Source organism: Propithecus coquereli, unplaced genomic scaffold (genome assembly GCF_000956105.1).
Source record: "Propithecus coquereli isolate 6110/MARCELLA unplaced genomic scaffold, Pcoq_1.0 Scaffold43, whole genome shotgun sequence".
Lineage (NCBI taxonomy): Eukaryota > Metazoa > Chordata > Mammalia > Primates > Indriidae > Propithecus > Propithecus coquereli.
The window spans coordinates 9,020,639-9,044,267 of NW_012150063.1; the positions used below are offsets into that span (position 1 = coordinate 9,020,639).

At 40.9% G+C, this 23,629-nt stretch overlaps 1 protein-coding gene across 1 annotated transcript in view; it reads right to left on the reverse strand.

Annotated features, from left to right (window-relative positions):
- The window catches only part of QPCT (glutaminyl-peptide cyclotransferase), a 34,221-nt gene that overhangs the window by 4,293 nt on the left and 6,299 nt on the right, over positions 1–23,629 (reverse strand). Inside the window, exons 2-6 of the mRNA XM_012653799.1 lie at positions 20,907–21,053; positions 14,610–14,888; positions 7,170–7,346; positions 5,161–5,260; positions 1,987–2,108 (exon numbers count right to left, since the gene is read on the reverse strand). Coding sequence (XP_012509253.1) covers positions 1,987–2,108; positions 5,161–5,260; positions 7,170–7,346; positions 14,610–14,888; positions 20,907–21,053 — 825 coding nt within the window. The remainder of the gene's footprint in view (positions 1–1,986; positions 2,109–5,160; positions 5,261–7,169; positions 7,347–14,609; positions 14,889–20,906; positions 21,054–23,629) is intronic.

Consider the following 23,629-nt stretch of genomic DNA (forward strand, 5'->3'; position numbering starts at 1 on the left):
CCCCAGCCTCCCAAAGTGCTAGGATTATAGGCGTGAGCCACCACACCCGGCTAGAGAAGCTAACATTTAAATAGAGACACACCAAAGGGAAAGGAGGCCATGTGAAGATCAGGAATGAGCATTCCAGGCATTAGCATTAGCAAGTGCAGAGGTCATGAGGTAGGAGTGTGCTTGGCCTGCTTAAAGAACAGCAAGAAGGCCAGTGTGGGTGGATCAGAACAGCAGGGGAGAGAGAGGTTAGAGGTGATATTGAAGAGGGAGAACAGAGCCAGAAAATGGAGACCCTTGTAGGTAACAGTAAAGACTTTGGGTCTTATTCTATGTGATGAACTTAAAGCCATTGAAGCTTTAAAACAGGAAAGTGGCATTTGATTTACATTTTTAAAAAGACAGCTTTAGCTCCTACACAGAGAATAGAGAAGCAAGGACAAAAGCTGGAGACCAATTGGGAGGCTATTGCAAGAGTCCTTAGGTTGATTTAGACGCCTACCAAGGATATTGCTTCCTTATTGACCAGAAAATGCCAGAGTTACACAAAGTGTAAGAATACAGTCTAACTCCATGAAAGGGAAGGCAGGATGTCAGTGGGGTGTGAGCTTTCACAGATATTCTAGGTGTAGGAAAAAAATAAGGGTGCCCTCAAGGATTTGGAATGACTTTTATGAGGAAATAGAAGCCATGATGGATGCCTTCATATGATGGATGATTTAATTAATCAATTTATTAAATTTAATAGTTCTTCAAACTTCTAGATTGTTGCAAAACAGGGAATAGGAATTATCATTAAGGTCCAGTGCTGCATCTCTGTATTATATTTAAATGCCACTTTGAAAATCTAAAACTGAATGTGTGTAAGATGTGGATGTAGGACTAGGGAAAGGGTAGAATTAAGGATGAGTCCATGGAGTCTGGCCTGGGCAACTGGATAAATGCAGACCATCTACCAAGAAGGGCAAGACTGGAGGAGGAACACTCACTTTTGGGCCCATCATTCCTCCACATCAATGAACAATGGTGAGCTCTGCCATTTCATCTGATAACCCAAAGGAGTGGCCTGGTAAGGAGATGTTAAAGCTTAAAAGGTTGCATGTGAAATGTTGCATCTTAAGATGTTGCACCTGGTGTCAATAAAGATCAGGTGAGGGAGCGTCTGGATTTCTTTCTTCACATTGAATTTGGTTTAAGCATCTGACTTCTAGTTTACAAGCATATGATCAGAAGACACGTATTAGTGAAAGCTTATTTATACCACAACATGTACAATTCTGTTTTAAAGAAAGGTACTCATTCAAATTAATTTTATTGTCTTTTAAATCATTTAGAATAGTTTTAGATTGGTTCAGATCATTAATATCTAAATTTGGTACAATCTTTAAAGAAGGATGGTCTTAGTGATTCAAAGTGCACCAATTATTATTCATGTTTAATTTCCTTCTCAAATGTATGCAGCGATTAGAGACCTGGAGAGTTTTACTGCTGAAGTGAGGTATCTGATGGCACCAGAAAGCTAAATAAGGTTTGGAAATGAGGCAAGCCTGAAAAAAAATTGATCTACTCTTTTAAGAGTGGATAGGTGGGCAGGGCACATTGGTTCATGCCTGTAATCCTACCATTCTGGGAGGCCAAGGTGGGAGGATAGCTTAGCTCAGGAGTTCAAGACCAGCCTGAGCAAGAGTGAGATGCTGTCTCTACTAAAGATTAAAAATTTAGCCAGGCATCATGGTGCATGCCTGTAATCCTAGCTACTTAGGAGACTGAGGCAAGAGGATCGTTTGACCCCAGGAGTTTGAGGTTGCAGTGAGCTATGATGACACCACTGCACTCTATCTGGGGCAACAGAGCAAGACTGCGTTCCCCCCAAAAGGAAAAACAGAGCAAATAGGTGACATGCAGTCTTGGAATTTCAAAACGCACATAAAATACAATAAATATGATAGTTTAAAAAAGTGCGCATACACACACACACACACACACACACACACACACAATACCTCTTCTTAAAAATGGAATATGGTCATCCTGAATCAAACCTCCAAAACCATAATTCCGGAAGTACTGCCTCTCCAAAGAGTGATCCTTGAGCACACCCAATTCATGAAGTTCATGTTCTGTAGATGACAATTAGACAGCAGATGAACATCTATTTTTATCTGATCAAAACTCAGAATGTATACTTCTTTAAAGAGTTCAAAATCTTAGCATACTTGGCCATAATTCTTAAAAGATTATGCAACAGTGAGCATGGCCACACCTATGACAATAAACATCTGGGTTGAATTTGGGTGTGTACATTTTGAAATAAGAGGGAGAGAAGAGTCACACATGGCTCTAGCCCTACAGGTGAGAACCTCCTTAGAAGTAGAAACTCAACAGAACAATGGAGAGATACAGAATGAGAAAACCAGAGGAAAATGGGGTAAAAACACAGGTGTAGATGCCTCTAAGGCCAAGATGCTGCACAAAGAATCCCTTAAGATGAGACACAGGGCTTAAAAGTGAAATACTCAAACATAATAGGTATATTAAGGTATAGGTATAGGTAATACTCAAACATAACAGTATATCAAGTGACCACTCTATAGGAAAGGGATACCTATTGTGACCTACATCACTGGTTCTCAAAATGTGAACCCTGACCAACATCAGCATCACCTCAGAGCTTGTTAGAAATGCCAATTATCTGGTCCCACTTCAGACTTATGGACATTCTGGGGGTAAAGCCCAGCAATCAGTGTTAACAAGCCTTCCAGGTGATTCTGAGGCACACTGAAGTTTGATACCCACTGGCCTGCATAACCCCTGTGTTATACATTACAAGATGACAAATGATCACACGAATATTATAATACAACCAAGTGAAACTAGGATAGCTGTTTCTTTTTGTTTTTTGGGGTTTTTTTTGAGACAAAGTCTCACTCTGTTGCCCTGGCTAGAGTGAGTGCTGTGGTGTTAGCCTAGCTCACAGCAACCTCAAACTCCTGGGCTCAAGCGATCCTACTGCCTCAGCCTCCTGAGTACCACCACGCCCGGCTAATTTTTTTCTATATATTTTTAGTTGTCCAGATAATTTCTTTCTATTTTTTTAGTAGAGATGGGGTCTCACTCTTGCTCAGGCTGGTCTCAAACTCCTGAGCTCAAACGATCCGCCCGCCTCGGCCTCCCAGAGTGCTAGGATTACAGGCGTGAGCCACTGTGCCCAGCCAGCTGTTTTTTTTTTAACTGTTAAATTTAAAGGGTGAAACTGGACCAACTGGTAAGTAAGCATATGTATTAAAAATATGATTATAGGAACAGTGAGAAAGCCCTAACCACGACCAAAAACAACATTCTCGTCCATTTATTGATACCTACAATTCCTCTACCAAAGGATACAAGTTTTTCTTACACAATTATAGATATGGTTTGAAATGTAAATACCAGTAGGCAGGGCAGCACAATGGGTTAAAATTGCAATAAAAGTGTTATTAATAGAAGTTCATTCTGGTATAGGAAATAAAAGTGCACAAGAGCCTTGAATGAAGGCCAAACCCAATTTCTTGAGGCTACCATCAAAGTAAGGAAAACAAGCTATAAGGAAGAGGCCCAAGAAATTTATATTAATAATACCATAATAGCAATTCTTTCAAACTAGGAATTTAAATTTGTCAAAGATGAGCATCTGAAGTTCAGGTAGAAATTTCTCTTGTAAGATTCTAGATCTAGATATTGGCAAATTCTTAACTCATGGCAAAAGCATGCTTTTCTCACTGCTTAGAAGGAATATAATTCTATCTTGCTCCAAAAATTTTGTGTGGCTAATGAGGAATTTCTAGCATGAAGTTCTTGCCTAGAAAGCAGCCCCCTGGCCTGGATTCTATAATAAAGGTCAATCTCATTTTCATCTTTCCCTGATGTCTGAAGTGTTTGTTTTGTTGTGTTGCTTTGTTTTGTTTCGTTTGGGGTGGGGTGGAAGCATGAAGGGAAGAAGTTTTTCTCCTTTTCTTCCCTCAAGTCCCAAATGTCTCCCTTGAGCCACAGATATCTATGTTTCTTGGCCTGGTCTGGCCTGACCTGGTCTGGTAACAGAGAAGCCACCCCTCCTCCCATAGATATGGAAGGGTAATATTGACAGTGGGGAATATGTAACAGAGGGAATGGCCTGGAAAAAAAAAAAAAACAGCAAAAATATTTTCTGTCCCTTTAAACTACCCCCACTCCTTTTTGAGAACTAAAACCTGCACCCCTGCCTCAGGCCACTGGTTGGGAGGAGCAGAGGAAAATCCTTTGTTCTTCCTGCTATAAGAGATTGCTCAACTGGAACCCTCCAGGCAGAGGTCTGGGTGGAGGTCAGAAGATGGGACAGATCAGAATCGTTGACTGTAGTTGAACAGCAATTGCCTGTAGCTGAATAACCACCCTTTAAAAGCTCTGTATTTCTGCTTATGTATGGGAATTAGGATTTTGAGATACAAGTCTGCCATTTTCCCCCTTTACCAGCAAAGTAATAAACTTCTCTTTCCTTCTCCTCAAACCACTTATTCTTATTCTTCTGATGTGGCCTCGAGGACAAGTGCTGAGCTTTTGGGAACAGTCTATCTTAGTCTACTCCCATTCATTTGACTCTAACTTGTCTTTTAAACAGCTCTTGAGGATCTGGCTTTCTCTTCATTCTGGCTTTCTCTATTACTTCTTAGGAAAACTGGCAGAGATTATACTAGACTTAAAGGACAATAACGTCTGGATAAGGTAGAAAATAGAAGATGACAAAGACAGAGATACAAAAGAAAGAAAAATTAAAGGGTATCTTTTGGTATCACTTTAAGAACATAACATTCATCATTAGCCAACATTCTTTGCTGAGTAAAGTTTTCCCTAGAAATGCCTTCCATGTGCTTCAAACAGAACTCTAGGAAAATATTCTCAAACCATTTCTAAGGATATGGAAACTGAAATGTAGTATTACATGTTTCCATTTCAAAATATAGTTTCATGCAGGAAAATAAACTAGGCCTACTAAAGGAAGATGAATAGGAATAATAAATCAATAAAGCAAGAAAAAAGCCAGTAAAGTATACTATATATTTAACTCAAGCACTTTAATTATAAATTTTGAATTTTAAAAGGTAGTATTTGTCAATAAGAAGAAATCAGATTTTACTCTTTAATAACAGTGGTACGTACCAATTGTTTGAAGTCTATGAAACCATCTGGCAGAATTTGGAAAAAAGTTGGGAAATGTTGGGTTTGGAGCTCCAATTAAATCCAATAAGACTAATAAATCCTAAGGAAGAAAAAATATTGTTTAATCACTGTCACCAAAGAATGTTTCCTATTCATCAATGGGGAAAAACAATCAGTGAAAACTAACTGCATATCAGAAATTGAGAATAATATGGAGAGTTGCATAAATGAACAAAAGATTAGTAACATATGCTAATCATTTCAGAGAACTTTTTAAATCTCACTTACGCAATGTGGACAAATGGGAAAGTGTTGATTCTTTGTGTGTATAACTCCAAAAGCATATCATTAAGAATAAATTAGAAAGAGGATATCTGGATAAATATTTCATAGATTTAAAAAGAATACATTTATTTTATTTTCAGATGGGATTCCATGCCTGTCTGATCTTCTATTCTATTCCAATTAGCCATTTTTTCCTTAATCTGTAATGATACAACTCCCAAAAGAGAGCACTTGGATAGTAACTAGTTATTGATCAAGCAGCATCTATAAAAATTCCTTGTATAGGAGCTTATATGACATTGTATCTACGGGTCTCCATTTTCTTATATATCAAATGAGGAGCTCAAACTAGCTGATCTCTAAAAGGTTCCTTCTGGTTATAACCCTCTGTAATTAAACTAGTTTTCCTTAACTTGTTTGAGCCATAAAACCAGCCTCAAGCAGGCTTGAGGACTCCCTGAAGACTACCCCCCAGATTAAGACTCCCTGATTTATATAAGTGAAATAATGTGGGGGTAAATATCTAGCACAGATTCTGACACATAGTGGATATTTCAGAGTCTATGATTCTAAAGACATAGTATGTATAAATTCATGAATGATAAATATATTCATTTTAAGAAAATTAGGCTCGTTTGAAATAGGAACATACACATGAGGTTGGATAGGCTACTAAGAGTTTGTTTATAGGGGGAAAAATGGTCTCAACCATCACTGTGGATTCATATATTTGGAGTGGTAAATAAATAATTTTGTTCAGCAGCCAGGTTCTCTGAACACTTTTTAGCCACTTGGGCACACATAAATGAATGAGGTGCTGACCACATTCCCCTGACCTCTATAAGCTGCCACTGGGCAACAGGAGGGAGAGAGTGCCAGGTATGTTAGAGTCACAGAAGACACTGAACATGGCCTCGTGAACGTACAGGGTGAAGGTCAGTGATAGGCAAAGAGCAGGAAAGAGAGGAGGGGTTGGGAATAAGCGGTCAGTTCACAGATGGGGGGTCAGGCATGGATGGAGGCACTGGGAAGACTGAAGTCTCAAGAGTAGCATGAGGTTCCAAGCTGGGGTTAATGAGGACTCCGGTCTGAGTAAAGATCAAATATGGGAAGACAGTCAGAGCAGGGAGAGGACTCAGGGGTGGGTATGGAGTGTGGTCCAGGAATGGGGAAGAAAACGAGGCTGTGTGTCAGACCCATTACTTAGTAATAATAGCAGAGTTTTAAGGCAGCATCAAAATGTCCCCACCCCCATGTCAAAAATGCCACATCAAAACCAACACATCAAAATGTCATACACACGCTGGGGTTACTATAATGCTGTGAAGCCACCAAGGAAATTCTTCACTCCCACCCCTTCCTGTTGCACTTCCCAGGACCCCATGCTCCTCAGACTTTAAAAACGCCTCCAAGAAGGGGTTTGCTCTCTCTACCTCCATGCAGTACTGGGGGAATGTACTCCCACTGGACCCAATTGCATCTGATGTTTCCTTAATCTGATTTTTTACATCATTTTAATTAAGCTCAGTCAAACATGGCTTCTAACCCAGAATTATTCTTTTTAGCTCTGGGATTCCTCAAAAACTCAATGCCTGCCAAGGAATGTTCTATTATAAACACTCTGCTCCAAGGATGCCATGGCATTTTTAGGTCTTTATTGGCTTTACCCCTTCCCTGGAGGCAGAGCCTGCAGCTGCAGCGCCATGGGAGTTACACAGACTAACCATGCCATGCAGTTGGTTGGTGTCTCTTGCTCCCGGTGGGTGCGGGGTCGATGCCATCTTTGCAGCTAAGTGTCGAGACCCGTAAAGAGAATCTTGAGGAGACCAGTGAAGAAAAGCCTCTTCCCCATCAAAGAAAATCAGCTGGAGTGAAAGATCTGGCTGGGAGTCTGAAACATTCTAGTAAAAAGAACAATAAAAAAATAGCAAAAATGCAGTGATGATTAAAAAATAACATGCTTTCCTATTAACTGGGCAAAAAGATAGATGTGCCATAAAGAAAGGAAGATACTCAAGCAAGTGAAACTGTGCCAAAATTTATTTCACACCACTTCCTCACCAAAAATCATCACACCTCCCACTATCTTCACCCATATACATCACCTTCTCCCACTTCCTCTGAAAATAGGAGTCTTACAATTTTTTCTTACACATCAGAGAACTTTGAAACTACAAAATTGCTATGATGGGATGAACAATGTGATATACCACCCAGTTCCTCTGCAGGAAGGTGTGTTGTCCCAGCTGCTGGGAAAGCTGTTAGCCACTTTAGGAACTGCCTTGGCTACATCTCCTGAGAGTGTCCCATATCCCATGGCTGACCTATATAGGTCCTGGGGACTCTCTGAAGGGCCACTGTACCTCCAGAGTTCGCCAGGGGTTGGCTGAGGCTGTTGTTGATCCTACACTGCAGCTCAACTTCTCCCTCTGCCCAATCCCATTTCTTTCCCCTCCCAGCCACCAGTGTTGATCCAAGGCCACTCCCTAATAAATGACCTGAATGCTAAACTCCACATCTGGGTGCACTTTCCAGGGAATCCACCCTGAAACAACTGCAACTCTTTCTTGCTTCTCACCTTATTTAAGTCTTCAATTCAGACTTAAATCTCCCCTAGGAGCTTCGGAGACACACAGAATAATAATGATAGCCTTTCCCTTGAAAGAGCCTACACTTCAGTTGGGTCAGGGAGAGATAAAACAAATACATGAGTATGGCAAAATGTGCCAAGGGCCACAAATGTCACATAAAAGTCCTCTGGAAATTGGATGGAATGAGAAGTGGAATCCTTGAGGTGTCAAGAAAGGCTTTATGGAAGAGACAGTATTTGAGTAGAACTAAGAAGGGTGAGTAGGATTCTGACTGATTTTCCACTGTCTAACAACAACTCTTACCTTTCCGATTAGTCCTGGGACTCTAAGCCCCATAACCCTTCAGTCCCACCAGAAACCCTAATCTATTGCATCTTTCACCTTTTCACAGTCCTTCATCCTCATAATGTCCTCACTTCACTCCATGTTTAGTTTAAATTCCAGTCAATCATTCTAATCACTCCCTTGCATACACCCTCAACTCCCTCGCCTCTCTCTGCCTTGGTCAAACTGTCATGGCAAAAACATAACTTAGGTCCATCTCTCTGCCTACTTTGCGCCTGCACTCATGCAGCTAAATCTAACTAAAGAAAAATATTTATATATTATTTATATAAATATTTTTCTGGTCTTGCTTAAAATACATGACCACAAACCTTGAATTGGCCTTTCATGTTGACTGGTAAGTATTTTCTTTGTTCATTCACTCTTGCACTCTTCTAGTATTTCATATTCCTCCTCTCTCTAGCACCTCACCCATCCTCACTCCCAACGGATGACCTTGATTTCTTCTTGCCATGCTCATATTAGATGCCAGTCTCTCCACTTGTGCACAAAATCCTATTCCCTCCCACCTGCTCAAGGACACCATTCTAGCCAATACCATTTCTCTCCTACATCATCAATTTTTCTCTCTGCTGAATTTGTTCCCATGAGCCTACAAACATGCTCTTGCTTCTCTAACCTTAAAATGTTTGGCCCTACTATCTCCACCAGCTACTGCCCTATTTATTTATTTTTTGTCCCATCTAGGGCAAAACTCCTTGAGGGAATTGTTTACTCACATTGTCTCCAATTCCCCTTCTTAACCCTGCCCCAGTCAGGCTTTATCTTCACCTTCTACTGCAACTGCTCTTGTCAAGGGCACCAGTGACCTCTACATCACTACGTCCAATGGTCAACTCTCAATTGTCATGTTTCTTGACTTGTGGGCAGCATTTGACATAGTGGATCACTCCCTCCTGGATACAGTTTCTTCATTTGGCTTCTAGGACACCATATTCCTCCTGCCTCAGTCAGCACTGATGGTTCCCTTCGTCACCCTTTCCTCTTAGTGCTGGAGAGCACTGGGACTTGCTCCTTGGTTCTCTTCTCTGTCCACACTCACTCCTTTGATATCTATTCTTGAGGCTTTAACTTATGGACATGTATATACACACACATGATATAAACACTACATACATGTACATACACACAGGTATATATATATATATATATATATATATATATATCTCAACAAAAATTCAAAAAAAATTATTTCCAGCCCTGACCTCATTCCTGATCTCCAGATCTGTATATTTGATTGCCAAATGAACATCTCCACATAGATGTTTACAGACATCTCAAACACAAAGTGTCAAAACTCAACTCCCGATATTCCTCCTGAAATAACCTGCATTACCAATAGTCCCCTTAGCTAAATTGACGGCAACACTACCCTGCAGTTACTCAGACCAAAAACCGCTGGGGTTCTCTCTTTCTCTCTCCATATTACACACACACCCTCAATCCAGTTCGCCCTGCCTCTGCAAACCTATTTCCCACCATTCCTCACCACATGCCTCTCTTTTTAATTTGCTTTGTTTTCTTTGAGGCTAATTTATCTCTGTAGTCAAACTCTCCAGATACCATAGCACTTTTGTCTCTCGTGAGTCTGTCTGGTTTTGTTTTTATGGACATACTCCTCCTGGAGCCCTCTCCTGCTACCTCCAGCCTGGGCTGGCTCCTAGGCCTGCTACCACCCTGTTCTCTCAGGTCTCCCCACACACAGTCACCCTAGCGACTCCCTCTGCCTCTCCCATATGGGATTTCCAGTGACCCAAACACCATGACTCCTTCCATGATTTATTCTTTGATTTTGCTGGAGCATATCTTTAAGCAACTTCTAAAAAAGAAACAGTATATGGGAGTGAAAATTATTGAGACTTATGTCTGAAAATGTCTTCATCCTATTCTCCTATTTGGTTTGGCTGGGTATGAGGATTCTAGGTTGCAAATTGTTCTTATTTAAAATATTTAAGGCATGATTTCATTGCATTGTTTTCTAGCTCCCAAGGTTTCTGTTGAGAAGTCCAATGCCATTCTCATTCCCAATAGTTTTTTTGTTTTGTTTTGTTTTGTTTTGCTTTGTTTTTGTTTTTTGGAGGCAGGGTCTTGTTCTATCGCCCAGGCTAGAGTGCAGTGGCATCATCATAGCTCACTGCAACCTCAAACTCCTAGGCTCAAGCCATCCTCCTGCCTCAGCTTCCCAAGTAGCTGGGACTACAGGCACGTGTCCGGCATTTGGCTAATTTTTTTTATTTTTTGTAGAGACAGGGTTTCACTCTTGCTTAGGCTGGTCTCAAGCTCTTGGCCTCAAGCAATCCCCCCACTTTGCCTCTCAAAGTGCTAGGATTATAGGCATGAGCCATCGCACCTGGCCTCCCATAGTTTTTATGTAACCTATTGGAATTCTTGGAATTGAATCTCCTGAAGTAATAATCTCTTTTTTAATCGTTCCTCTCTCAAGAAAAGTTATTTCTTCTACTTTAGTATTCAACCATCTTACTGATTTTTTTTAATTTTGAAAATTAATTTCCAAGAGCTCTTTCTTATTCTGTGATTGTTCTGTTTTTGTAGCATTCTGGTTTTGTTTCATTGATAAAACTTCTCTTATCTCTTGTAAGGATATTAAAAATCATGTCCTCGAAGTTATCTTCTGCTCCTTGTAGTCATTTTCTCCCACCTCATTTTTCAATTTTTACTATTTGTTTTGCTTTCTTCCAGTCAGTGTTCTCACTGAGATCACCAAATGTCACTGTCTGGGATTTTTCTGTGGGGTGATTCGCATTCTCTGGAGAAGCCTCCTCCAGTTTCCTGTTTAATGGGTATACACTGGCAGTTGGCTTTCTGGTGCTGGAGATCTCACTGTTAAATGCATAGACTTTTTGCTAATCTCCCCGACTTCCATGGGGCATCTCACTATTGCCCTCCTATATGCCTGGTGTCCTCAAGTCCAGAACCTCCCTGGTTCAATTTCTCTGCAAAAATATTCTCTCAGCTCCTGCAAAGGCACAAGTGGGGCACTTGCCTACCTGCCGGGGGTAGGGCGGGAATCTCTCATCTATGTATCTACTCCTTATACGGATGTATAAACACTCTCTGCCCCAGCCCCTGCCTCATCTCTGCCTTCCTAAGCATCTCGCACCTCCAGTCCCTGAGCCTTTCCAGGATTCTGTCAGGGGACCAGCTGGCTTTTTCCATTTCCTCCCCCCTCCCAGAGAGTGTGACTTCTCTCCACTTTGATATGTCATTTGCCATTTCTCCATCCACCTTCTCTCTTCATTATTGTGGTTCCCATTAATTGATGTTCTCTAGTTTCTTCAAAAATGGGGTTTCCCTGATTGTTTCAAGGGTGATTTCATGAAAAGGAGAACAATGTCTTTATCACCTGAAAACTAAGTTATTTTTGTATGCTAATTATTTCAGTTGTCTTCACATTGCTCCTTTATTATACCACAAGAAAAGGACATGGAAATAATATTCATCAGAAATCCATCAGGTGGCAGAGGGCAGAAGGGGATGGGTAAATTCACACCTAATGGGAACAATGCACACTATCTGGGTGATAGACACACTTATAACTTTGACTCAAACAGTACAAAAGCAATTTATGTAACCAAAACGTTTGTACCCCCATAATATTCTGAAATAACATATATATGTAAAAGAAAAGTACAGTTTATTTTGCTTTGATGCTCCCATAATCCACGACAGCATTAAACAGAGGATGTGTCTGTGCAATATACACACACTCAGGGTTAGTAAGTGTTAAGTAACTAAACAGATCTTTCATTAACAAAAGGTGTAGGTGCATACTTCAGTAGAGACATTCTAAGCTTCCAGTCGTTTAAAAAGCCTTGACTACTTCCAAAGTTTTAGCTCTAAATCAAACAGCATAATCACAGAACACGAGGGCAGAATGAGACTGCTTGGGACCATTCTGCTCAAGCCCATAGCAGAGGCAAAAGGAGGTAGTAATAGTTTTCATCTCCTGCAGGCTTGCTGGTTTGGGCGCCACATTGAAATTTCAATAGCCAGGTGACTCCAGTGATCAGTGCAATGATTTCCCTTCACTCTGTTTTCTCAGCATCAGTTTACTTATTAGTAGACTGTTGTGGGTACTGATCCTGAGTCCCATGAAGCTGTTTTTGCTTCATTTCAGGGTTAGCAGGAAAACAGCCATGACCTTCAATGTCTGGTAACTCAGCCTAGTACCTGAGTGGCCTGATCTGTGAAGGTCTTCATGGTAATACTATAAATGTCTAGTTACCAGTGTTCACATAGTCACTAACTTACCTGCAGTCTTTCCCCATCCAATGCTATATCAGTTAGTCAACGCCACAATAATATCATGTAACAAATCATCCCAAACTCCACGGCTTAAAACAACAATTATGTATCCTCCCAGGACATACAACCTGTGTGGGTCAGCTAGGGAAGGACTGATCCGGGCTGGATATGGCTGGAGCAGCCCTGCCTCACCCTGCAGTCAGCAAGGCAGATTCTGTTCCACGTGTCTCTCATCCTCCTGCTGGTACTGGCAGGCCAGCTAGGGCATGCCCTTCTCCTGGCAATTGCAAAGACACAAGAGAGCAAGCCTCTGCTTGTGTCACATCTACTAACATTCCATTGGCCAAGGCAAGTCAAATGACCACGTCCAGAGTGAAGGGGTGAGGAAGCACAACTGGCTATGGTGGGAAAGCACAGCAAAGTTACAAGGCAAAGGATGTGGATGTGTTATTATAATCCTATTACTGGAGAGAGGACATGCTGCAAAGAATTGGAAATAATTCAGTCTACTATCCAGCCGCCTTCCAGGTCACCTTCCACCACCACCTACCCATGACAACTGAAGAACTGAAAATAACTCCTTAATACAAGTTTAGTTAAAGTATAACTGGAAGAATAAATCTGATACTCTTAAAGTTTGCATTCAAACACAGCCCTTTTCTAAAATTCTCCACCTCATTGTTTACCTCTAATAGAAACGATAATTAAGAGAATGTGTGTGTTGACTCAAAATTTTTTTAATGGTGACCCCCAGCCAACAACTCATTCAGGCCTTTCTATTTCTGGCCAACAAGAGCAGGTCTAAGCTACATGGGAAAAGCTAAAGGAGCTCGCCAAGAGAAAACACACCCACAACACCGAACAATACCTTCAAGTCATACTTCATTTCATTTCACGTCCTTATACTGGAAATGCAAATATGAAAAATTAAACTTTTATATCAGCTTTCAAACTCCCTCACCCAATTGCTGGGGAAGGGCCCTGGTTAAAAGCATGGCAGAGGATGGGACAAAGGCATCACAGAAGGTTCAAAAAACAAAACAAAACCAAAAAAAAAACAGTGAAAAGAAGACTGAGAGAGCATAAACAATCCTTGCTTTCTTCAAGCACATCCAGCAAAAATAGAACCAAATATCTCTATTACTTCCATTACAAGATAAAACTTTTACTTCTTTACCGCCATTATACCAAAGGCTGGATCCTTCATAAAGCTCTGAGGGGGAAACAAGGCATGTGTTGCCTGAGAACAAAGTTTTTTGTTTTTGCTTTGCTGTGTTTACTTGGTTATGAGTGATATCAGAACAAAATGTCTTCATCTAGTTTAGCACTTTTTTCCAATATACCCTTAAGAACACAGAGACTGAAATAACATCTGAGAGTCCCAGAAGTATTTTGAGCTGAGGGCATAACAAAAGCTCTGCTATGCTACATAAAATGGAGCCGAGATTCACAGATAATAACGATAATGCATTCCTGCTTCATGTTTTTCATCTTGATAGGTCTGAATTACCCACTCTCTGAAGTAGCAGAGCACTGCAACTCCCTCCCCCCTACTCAAGAGCCACCGTCTCTCAGATCAGAAGGTTGTGATGTTTCATGGCCTTATAAACAAGAAGAAATAAACACAGTTCTCACACTTATGCCTGAACCAACCTTCCTCCTTCATTTTTGTCAAAGAAATGCTTAATTTAATGTGTATGCAAGGCTGTGAAATCTGGTGCCCACTAATGAATGCACTGCCACGTATCTTAGGTTTACTGCCCCTGGTTGACATTTCAAATCATGTCATCTTCCAATTAATATTCATTCAACTTCATATCATTTTGTAACAAATTAGAATAAAAATGTACGAAAAGTTTCCATGTCTAAATGGCCTCCTCACCCCCCCAAGGATTCTAGAATTCACTCTGAGTTACCGCTTATGTATTTTATCCTAGGAACCAATAAGCAGAAAACAGATACCTTCAAGGAAAGGAGTTTCTTGTCTAAGGCACGGGCAAGTTCCAACATCATTGCGCATGGCACAGCTGAATCTGTGGCTCCCACAAACACTCTGTTGTCCCAATGGGCAAAATACTTGGAGTCATAATGGCAGGCGAGGACCAAGTGCCTTTTCGCAGTGGGATTGAGGGTGCTGATGATATTCGAGAAAGACCGGTACCCGTACGGCGTCTGACTCAAGAAGGTGTCTACTTCCAAGACCCAGTCGGCCTTGAGCCTCTGAATTCGCTGCATGATGTGCTAATCAAAACAAAAATCCAAATTTCAGATCTAAACAAGCAGTTTTCATTCATGAACTATGTTTTTAAAATTTTATGTGATGCTTTTTAAGTTAAAATTGCAGTACATGCTTACTGTAGTAATAGCAATAATGTTGCTATTAATTGCTCTTGTAATTAATAGCATTTTTCCTGTTTAAAGGAAAAGCTAATCCTTTTCCTCTCCTCAACTTTTCCCTTACCAATAAATCCTGGCCACTTGTTAATATTAATCAGTGTTAATAGTTCTATGTAGATCTTTCCACGTATCTTCTCCTTCTTTGTATAAAACTATACCAGCATACAAACATATATATTTGGCAGAGGGGTGTATGTTCTTATAGAAAAAGAATCCTACTTTACACATTATTTTTCCCCTTGATTTTCTCACTTAAGAACATTATAATATTATGGACATGTCCACAATTTAGGAGACAGAGACCCAGTTCAGTAATACTAACATCCACTTTTAATATTTCTAGGAGGCTATGAAGACATGTTTGAGAAATCACATACACCAGGGTCCTTCAGGTCTCCACCTCTACCCTAAGCTCTCTGAGGGCAAGAACTGCAAATGGTAGTTCTTTTTGTACCAAGTGCATAGCATGTGCCCAAGTTGACCAAATGCTTCATATGTAATGATCACTAACAAAAGATAGTAACACTCACCTACTGAGGATAATGTATTACAGACAGCTCCCATAACAAGGGATGGTTGGAGGATATTTGAGATTTCTGTTCACTGTAAGAATCAATAAGCAACTCCGAACCACAATGACATAACAAGCAACTTCTGCACCCAAGGCAGGTCCAGACCCACTGAAAATGCTGGTAACTATGAAAAACAATCTCTTTCTCCATCTTTCCTGGTCACCTTAGGCCTTATGGGCAATACAGTGGCTGATGGAAGAAAGCAACAGGTAAAAAGTAGTCCCACTGCAGGAACTGAAAGTATCTTCTCTATGAACCCAGAATTCGTGGGTGAGTTCACTAAGGGTTCATTTGCCTTTTCCCAACCTTATTTTCCTTTGGCCTCATTTTTCTTTCTCACTGTGTTCCGTTTTTTCCGAATATTGTATACATCTTTGTAAGTTGCCTTAAATTATTTTCTAAAAATTCAAATGGCAAACTATCAAAATAACTAACAATTTGTCCCAGGATTAACATCCAGTAGTGATGGACCTTAAGATGATAAATGAATAACTGGAAACTAATAGGAGCTTTTCCCTCCAAGAAAATACAGTATTTTCTATCCTAGCCAAGTCTCCTGTGGCCTGCCACTCACTAATGTGACATGACACGTAGGCAAGGGCCTTGGAAAAACTTCAGCAGGAAGCTTCCGAGGACAGGGGATTTAACAAGGGGAAGGACGCTGATTCTACAGTCAGTTCTGCAAAAGCCAAATAAACAAATGATTCCCCAGCTGTTCACTCCGTGCTTTTTGTAGCAGATGGACTTTGTCCTAAATAGTATCATATATGCAGCACCTTACCTTTTCTATTACAAGTTTTCATGTTGTCTTTTCACATCATCAAAAGTAATGTTTATAACCTTTTTTAAATTCAGAACTCACTTATTTTGTTATTCTCCACAATTCTTAGCATTGTGCTTCGCTCACAGTGGTCTCAGTAGACTATCAGTAAATATGGCTTCATTGTAACAGGAAATATAAGTTGATTCAATGAGAATACGTAAAATTATATGATACAAAACTTGAATAGTTTGAATAGAGAGAAATCACTGTTCATCTAAGATAAGCTTTTCCACATAATATCAAAATGAGTTATTCCTAGAATTTGGAAAAAAAAATTCCATAAAAGGGGTCATCTTAAAAAAAAAAAAAAAAAGGCATATGCTCCGCACATCTGGTCTCCAGATGATGAACTGCTCCGTAAAATGGCTTCTTCAACACCAACAGCAGCCTGCAACTTTACAAAGTTGGGACTTTAAAAAATCTATCTGTTGGCGTTGCTCAGAGAAGTCTCACACACAAACTCATTTCTCAACTAGTAACCAGGTCTCATGTATAATTTCTGATGTCTACGTTGACACTAAAATCCACAAAAGAATCAGCGAATGCCCCCAAGAGTTTTCCCTGAAGTAATCTTTTTTATTCAGTATAAATATCTTTTGTTTATCTTAGCAACAAAATAAATCATCTTCATACAAAATCAAATTGGCTGCATAATCTAATTAGGTCACCAATATCCCTTGTTGTGCTTTTTGCTTTCAGATTTAGTCTGCAAGTTCCCAAGACAAGTTTCTAGAGGCGGCTCTCCCAACGGCTGCTTTCTCACTAGAACGCTCCTGAGCAGGGAGTGCTTGGTTGTGACAGGGTCTAAAGCAGCTGTGCTTCCCCAATTCCTAAGCAGCAAAAGGCTGGGCCCTCAAGGCATGCTACATCTGGGTTTTAAAATGAGGGGAGAGAGAAGGAATTGGGAGGGAGGGAGATTGAGACAAAGATGAAGACAGATGGAGACTGAGCAGAGAGAGAAAGAAGAAAATACAAAGATAGAGATGGAGATGGGGGGAAGGGGTAGAAAGGCTACTACATGACATTCTACTTCCCAACAGCGTGGCAGGGGAGATTTATTCTAGGTTAATATTAATGAATGACCCTGGGTCTCATTTAATTAAGCTTAAATTCTAATTTCCAGATTCTGAGAAAGAATTACATCAGTAGACATCAATAGACTAGGTTTGTTTGGAGGAAACAGATTCTCCAGTATTTGCACTAAGTTTGCAAATATATCATTGTCAGAAGATTGCCACTGAGGACTTCAGGTGCCTCTTCCTTCTTGGGTGTACCACATGCAAGTCCCTCAGGCCAGCCTCCTGAGTGGAGGTTGCACCCTGGGATGTACACATCTTTCCCTGAAGAAGTTCTGTTTCAGCTGCTCAGATGCACTGTGTATCTGCAGGGTATTTTAACACCCGAAGTTTCTAGTTTGCCTCTTGTATTTATTCATTTATTTATTTACTTATACATTTATTTTTGACACAGGGTCTCATGTTGTCACCCAGGCTGGAGTGTAATGGCCCAGTCATAGCTCACTGCAGCCCCTAACTCCTGGACTCAAGCAATCCTCCTGCCTCTCCAGAAGCTGGGACTATAGGCTTGTGCCACCATTCCCTGCTAATTTTTCATATTTTCTATAGAGACAGGGTCTCACTATGTTGCCCAGTCTGGTCTTGAACTCCTGACCTCAGACAATCCTCCCACCTCAGCCTCCCAAAATGCTGGGATTACAGGTGTGAGACACTGCACATGGCCTGGTTTTCCTCTTTTTTATTTTTATTATTTTTTTTTGTGACAGAGTCTCACTGTGTTGCCCAGGCTAGAGTGCCATGGCATCATCCTAGCTCACAGCAACCTCAAACTCCTGGGCTCAAGCGATCCTACTGCCTCAGCCTCCCAAGTAGCTGGGACTACAGGCATGCGCCACCATGCCCGGCTAATTTTTTCTATATATTTTTAGTTGTCCAATTAATTTCTTTCTATTTTTAGTAGAGACGGGGTCTCGCTCTTGCTCAGGCTGGTTTCGAACTCCTGAGCTCAAACAATCCGCCCACCTCAGCCTCCCAGAGTGCTAGGATTACAGGCGTGAGCCACCGCGCCCGGCCTGGTTTTCCTCTTTTAAACAAAGGATGTTGCTTGCCCCTTTGTGAGACTTTATCGTCCTAATTTTTAAATTTATTTTTTATTCCTATCTTTGATAGAAATCAATGAAATACTCCAAAATTTAATGCCTTCAAATTATTTATTTTACAAATAAATTATCTCCTCAAAATAAAAATATTCTAATAATCCAATAGGCAACTTTGGGCTCATTGATTAGAGACCATAAAAATACAGAATGTGAGATATGGGTCCCCTAAAATGTTTTCTTTCTCTAGGAGAATCCCCAGCAACGCACATCTTTATTTTTTTTTTCACATCTTTATTGATAACTGCAAAAGTTAATTCACTAACCAATTTTATATCAAGTTCACACTCTTTTTTATATTTGAAGGTCTTCTCTAGTTACAACCCCGAAACTCCATAAATTATAAAACATCCGATCTAGTGCTCAAAAGGCCCCAGGAGGAAAAAAAAATTCTATCATTCTTGTTTAAATTCAGTTCTGAATAAAAAGATATAATCCTGGTCAAATTAAGGCCATTAGTGTAGTTCCTTCATAATACCTCTGTCATCTACCTCATTTTCCAAATGAGAATTCCTTTGTCTTCCACAGCTTAGGGGACAGGTCTCTATAAATTCATGGTCATTTTCTTCTCAAAAAAATTACAAAACCGAATCTCTTCAGTGAGATGTCTAACACAACCATCAGCCAGACCACACATAGGCAGCCCAGCAGTAGTTCCCAACACATTCTAAAATATCGTCAATAAATTTCTCATTTGCTTCCACCCCCACATGACAATGAGGATTTTGGAAAGTGCCAGTAAGTGTTCTGCCCTTCTTTTAAGAAAATGCCTGGGAGATGAGGCCCCAAGAACATAGTTGAAATGAATGGTATGTACCTCTCTCTCCAACTTAGGCATGAGAAGATGCAGAGTTAGAGACATTTGAGCGCAGGTACCACAGAACTGGTTCCTCCCAGCTCTCCGGTGATAGGATAAAGAAGTTGAGCAGGTTCTGGCCTCATCACTAATACATGCAGGACGTTTGGCAAGTTAATTCATATTCCTAAACCTCAGGTCTTTTTCAATCCATAACATTGGGATAATAATAGACGCCACACGGGAGCACCGTTGTGAAGACTGAATGAGATGATCCATGCAAAGAATTCAGTAAAGTGCCTGACCTGGAAAAAGTGCTCAGTGAAAGTCAGCCATCATCACTATTACTCCTCACGCTGCATAAACGTTAGAAAGAGCTAAGGTGCCCTTAGGGTCTCTGCTGTCCAATTCCTTAGGAGGAGCAGGAGCTGTTTAGATGGAAGACGAGAGGCTAGTGGGGCAACAGACACATGGCTGGCTAGGACGGGCATGAGGGGCAAAAGACACACAGTGGGTAGAAAGGAAGGGTCCCAGGGCCGGGCCTTGGAAGTCTCCCTCTGGCACAGCAGTGGGTGCCAAGGTCTTTTGCCTGAGGAGTCAGGCAGGTGGAGTAGTCTCAAAGGAGGGACATAGGGAGCCAGTCCCAATTCCTTCCCAAGCTGCCCCTTGAAATGGGGCTAGTTTGAAAAAAAACAGATATTCAGACGCAGGTATTCAGAATGCTTAGGAAGACTGACGCTAAGGAAACAAAGAGATATTCGAGGTCTAGTCCAGCTTCTGGCTTATTCTACCCTCCCCAGCAGAGTCTTCCAAACATCCGTAGTAAAACCAGGGGGTCTTGAAATCAGTCTAGTGGGTCATGACCTGCATTTTTTTTAAAACTAGTAAAAGAGAATTAACACTATCAGAGTGAAATGAGGGTAATAAGAGTATTTTCCATTGAACTTCTGTTTCAGTTAAATATATCGGTATGTTTGTGTGTATAAAATGTAAAATATATTTTTACTGTGGGTCAGAGTCAGAAGTTTGGGAAGCACTGCCCTGGAGAAAGTAGCTTGTTACTGGCTTTAAGCCTCCCTCCAGGGAGAAGACAATTTCCCTAAGGGGAATGCGGGCCCGACAGTACCATGCCACTCCTGGCCCGGAACCTGCAAGCAAGGACTGTCTAAGGCCATTGATGTTGGTTGTTTCGGAGTCAAGAGAACTTGGTTGGGAACGTGGAGGTGTGTCATTGAGAAAGCCGGGAGTTAAGGACTTGGGACTCGGATGTTGTACCCCAGACAGAGATTTCACACTTAAACTCATGTAGATTAACATGTATCACTTAAGTCAGAACCCACATTTACTCTCAGTCGTTTGATTTTCTTGGTTGCTTATTTGGTGAGTAACGAGATGACAGATCTGAATATCAGACAACTTAGAACTTCAGCCATAACATTACCTCTCGTGTGAGGGCAAAGCATTCAACAACCTTGAAGTTCGTGTGCCGTGTTCTCACCTGACGAGCAGCGTAGCTTCCAGGAGACCCTGGGTACCGCTCTCTCAGCAAGGGACGTAAGTCATTTTGCCACATTTCGGAAATACTGGTGCCTTCCGCAATTTGCTGAAGAGACGATGAATTCAACATGGCTGGTTGGTGATAATTCTGAGGATTAAATACGAGTGTTTCACTGGCTATCATTTCATAATATGTTTACAATCCTCACACATTTGCAATTAATTCCTCTAGCCCTCAAAAGAAAGGATAACTTTTATGGCAAATAAGGTCAATTAAACCACTCAACTTTAAAATTAGCCCTCACATCCACCACACCCAGCCGAGGTATGTTATTAAAATCAGTTTTACCTATTGGTTTTTTAATGTAGCTACTAGAAAATTTAAAATTCCATCTGTACATTTCATTATCTATTTCTATTGGACAGAGCTGATGCACATGAATGTTGCAATTCCTTTCAGCCTGAGCTTGATGATTCTATAACCCACTAAATAGTACAGTTTTTATCTTCAGTTAAAATTATTTTATTTATTTATTTATCTATTAGAGACAGGGTCTTGCTCTGTTGCCCTCCCAAGTCACTGGGATTACAGGTGTGAACCACTTCACCAGGCTCTAAAATTATTTTAATATTCTATTAATGCTCATACTCTTAGGTATACTTATATATTAGTTAGGTGAAACTTAAGAGGCTAAATAGTGGCTGGGATGATGGCTCATGCCGGTAATCATAGCGCTTTGGGAGGCTGAGGTGGCAGGATAGCTTGAGACCAGGAGCTTGAGACCTGCCTGGGCAATGTAGCAAGACCCCATCTCTAGAAAAAATTTAAAAAATTAGCCGGGCATGGTGGGGCACACCTGTCGTCCCAGCTACTCAGGAGGCTGAGGTGGGAGGATCACTTGAACACAGGATTTGGAGGCTGCACTGCAGCCTGGGCAACAGAGTAAGACCCTGTCTTTAAAAAAAAAAAAAATGAAATGAAATAAAAATAAAAAGTTAAATAAATATACCATTTAAACTTGTATTTTGGGGGTTTGACTTTATACATTCTGTATTTTCTTGTGAGACGAGTAATGATGAATCATTCATTCATTCATTACATGTTTTTCAGGCACTTACTAATGGAATGTGTTACTTCTCCTCAAAGGAGAGTGACTGACCTGGTGAATGATGAGAGTAACATAAGGATATTGAGTTATTTGGAATGCAAAACAGAAATTGGGGGAGGCTTGTCTATTTTCCAATTCCTTCTAGGACCAGTGTTAGTTGAATACGTTTAAGTAATCATGCGAGTATTTTCACTCCAGGTGAACCACTTCATGTGGCAGGTGAGAGACTGGAATTAGAGAATGCTTAGTGCCTAATTACTTAGGCTCACCTGCACTTTGAGATGGCTCAGCGTTACTCTCCAGTATTTATCGTGCAAAGAGCATGAGCTGTGGGATCAGACAGACCCTCTGAACTTAGAACCCCACCACTTACTAGCTGTGACTCTGGCCAGGTTACTCAACCTCGTTAAGGCTCAATTTCCTCATCTGTAAAAGGGAGGTAATAACACCTATATCCTAGGGTCATTAGAATTAAGTGAACTAATATATGTAAACTGCTGTAGTAAATATAGAATGTGTTAGTTCTGTTATTCTCTTCTATCACACACTAAGAGACACAGAATGCATTTTAGAACTGGAAAAGTCCCTTAGAGATGATCTAGCCCAGCCTCCTTGATTGATATCAGTAGAAACTGAGATTCATAGAAACCAGCTAACTTCCAAGGTGGCAGGAGAGTTACCAGTAAGTCCATGAAAAGATCCCTGGTCTGCAGCTTACCAGTCCTGTGCTAGTGCTACTCTGCCTCGTGCCTCATCTTCGCATTTCGGTTTATTCCTGAATGCGGATGCTGCGCCTGAACATCGCAAAGTTTGTGTTTGTTTACTGGTGATACATTTTTAAATATATTTCCTTAATAAGTTTGTCACTGCAGCCTTTACATTTCTTGGTACCTCCAGGATCTAAGTCCTCATGTTAGCTCTCAAATAGCACTTTGAGAAGAAGGCTGAAACTCGAAGACAAAATGATAGAAATGTACAGACAGAAAAAGAGGAAAACGGAGGCGAGAGGTTGCAAGACTTCCATGGTTAATTATTACTTAATCCAGCCAACAGGAGACTGTCTGATCTCTTCCCCTTTTCCCTTCTCACCATGCTTGTCACTCTGGCACTCGTCCATGCCCTAAAATGCTCTGAGGCTCTGCTCCTTTGGGACCTTGGCATCTGCAGTGCCTTCTGCCTTACAGGCTGCTTCCCTTCCTCTTTGCCTGGCTAAATCCTGTCACTTCAGGTCGCAGCTTAGAGGCCACTTCTTAGAGTGTTTACTTGCTTAATGTCTGGATTTCAAACAGGCCATCAGCTCCATGAGGGCTGAAACTCTCTCTCATGTTTACCACTCTCCGCCACACCGGATACACAGGGCCTGGTTCACACTGAGCATTCAATAAATACTGGGCAAATTCATCAAATAAGCAATCAACAGATGAACTGTGTTTCTAAAACTGTGTTTAGATAATAATAAAGTAAAATGGGCATTTTTGCTGTCATAAATACCAAATCGGTTGAATGCACAAGCAAGTATAAAGACAGAAGAGGCAGGTGTCCACCTGCTGCAATGGGCCAGCAAGTGCTGTGGTTCAATGTTGGTGCGCTTTGTTCTTTTTGAATTTCTGAAGTT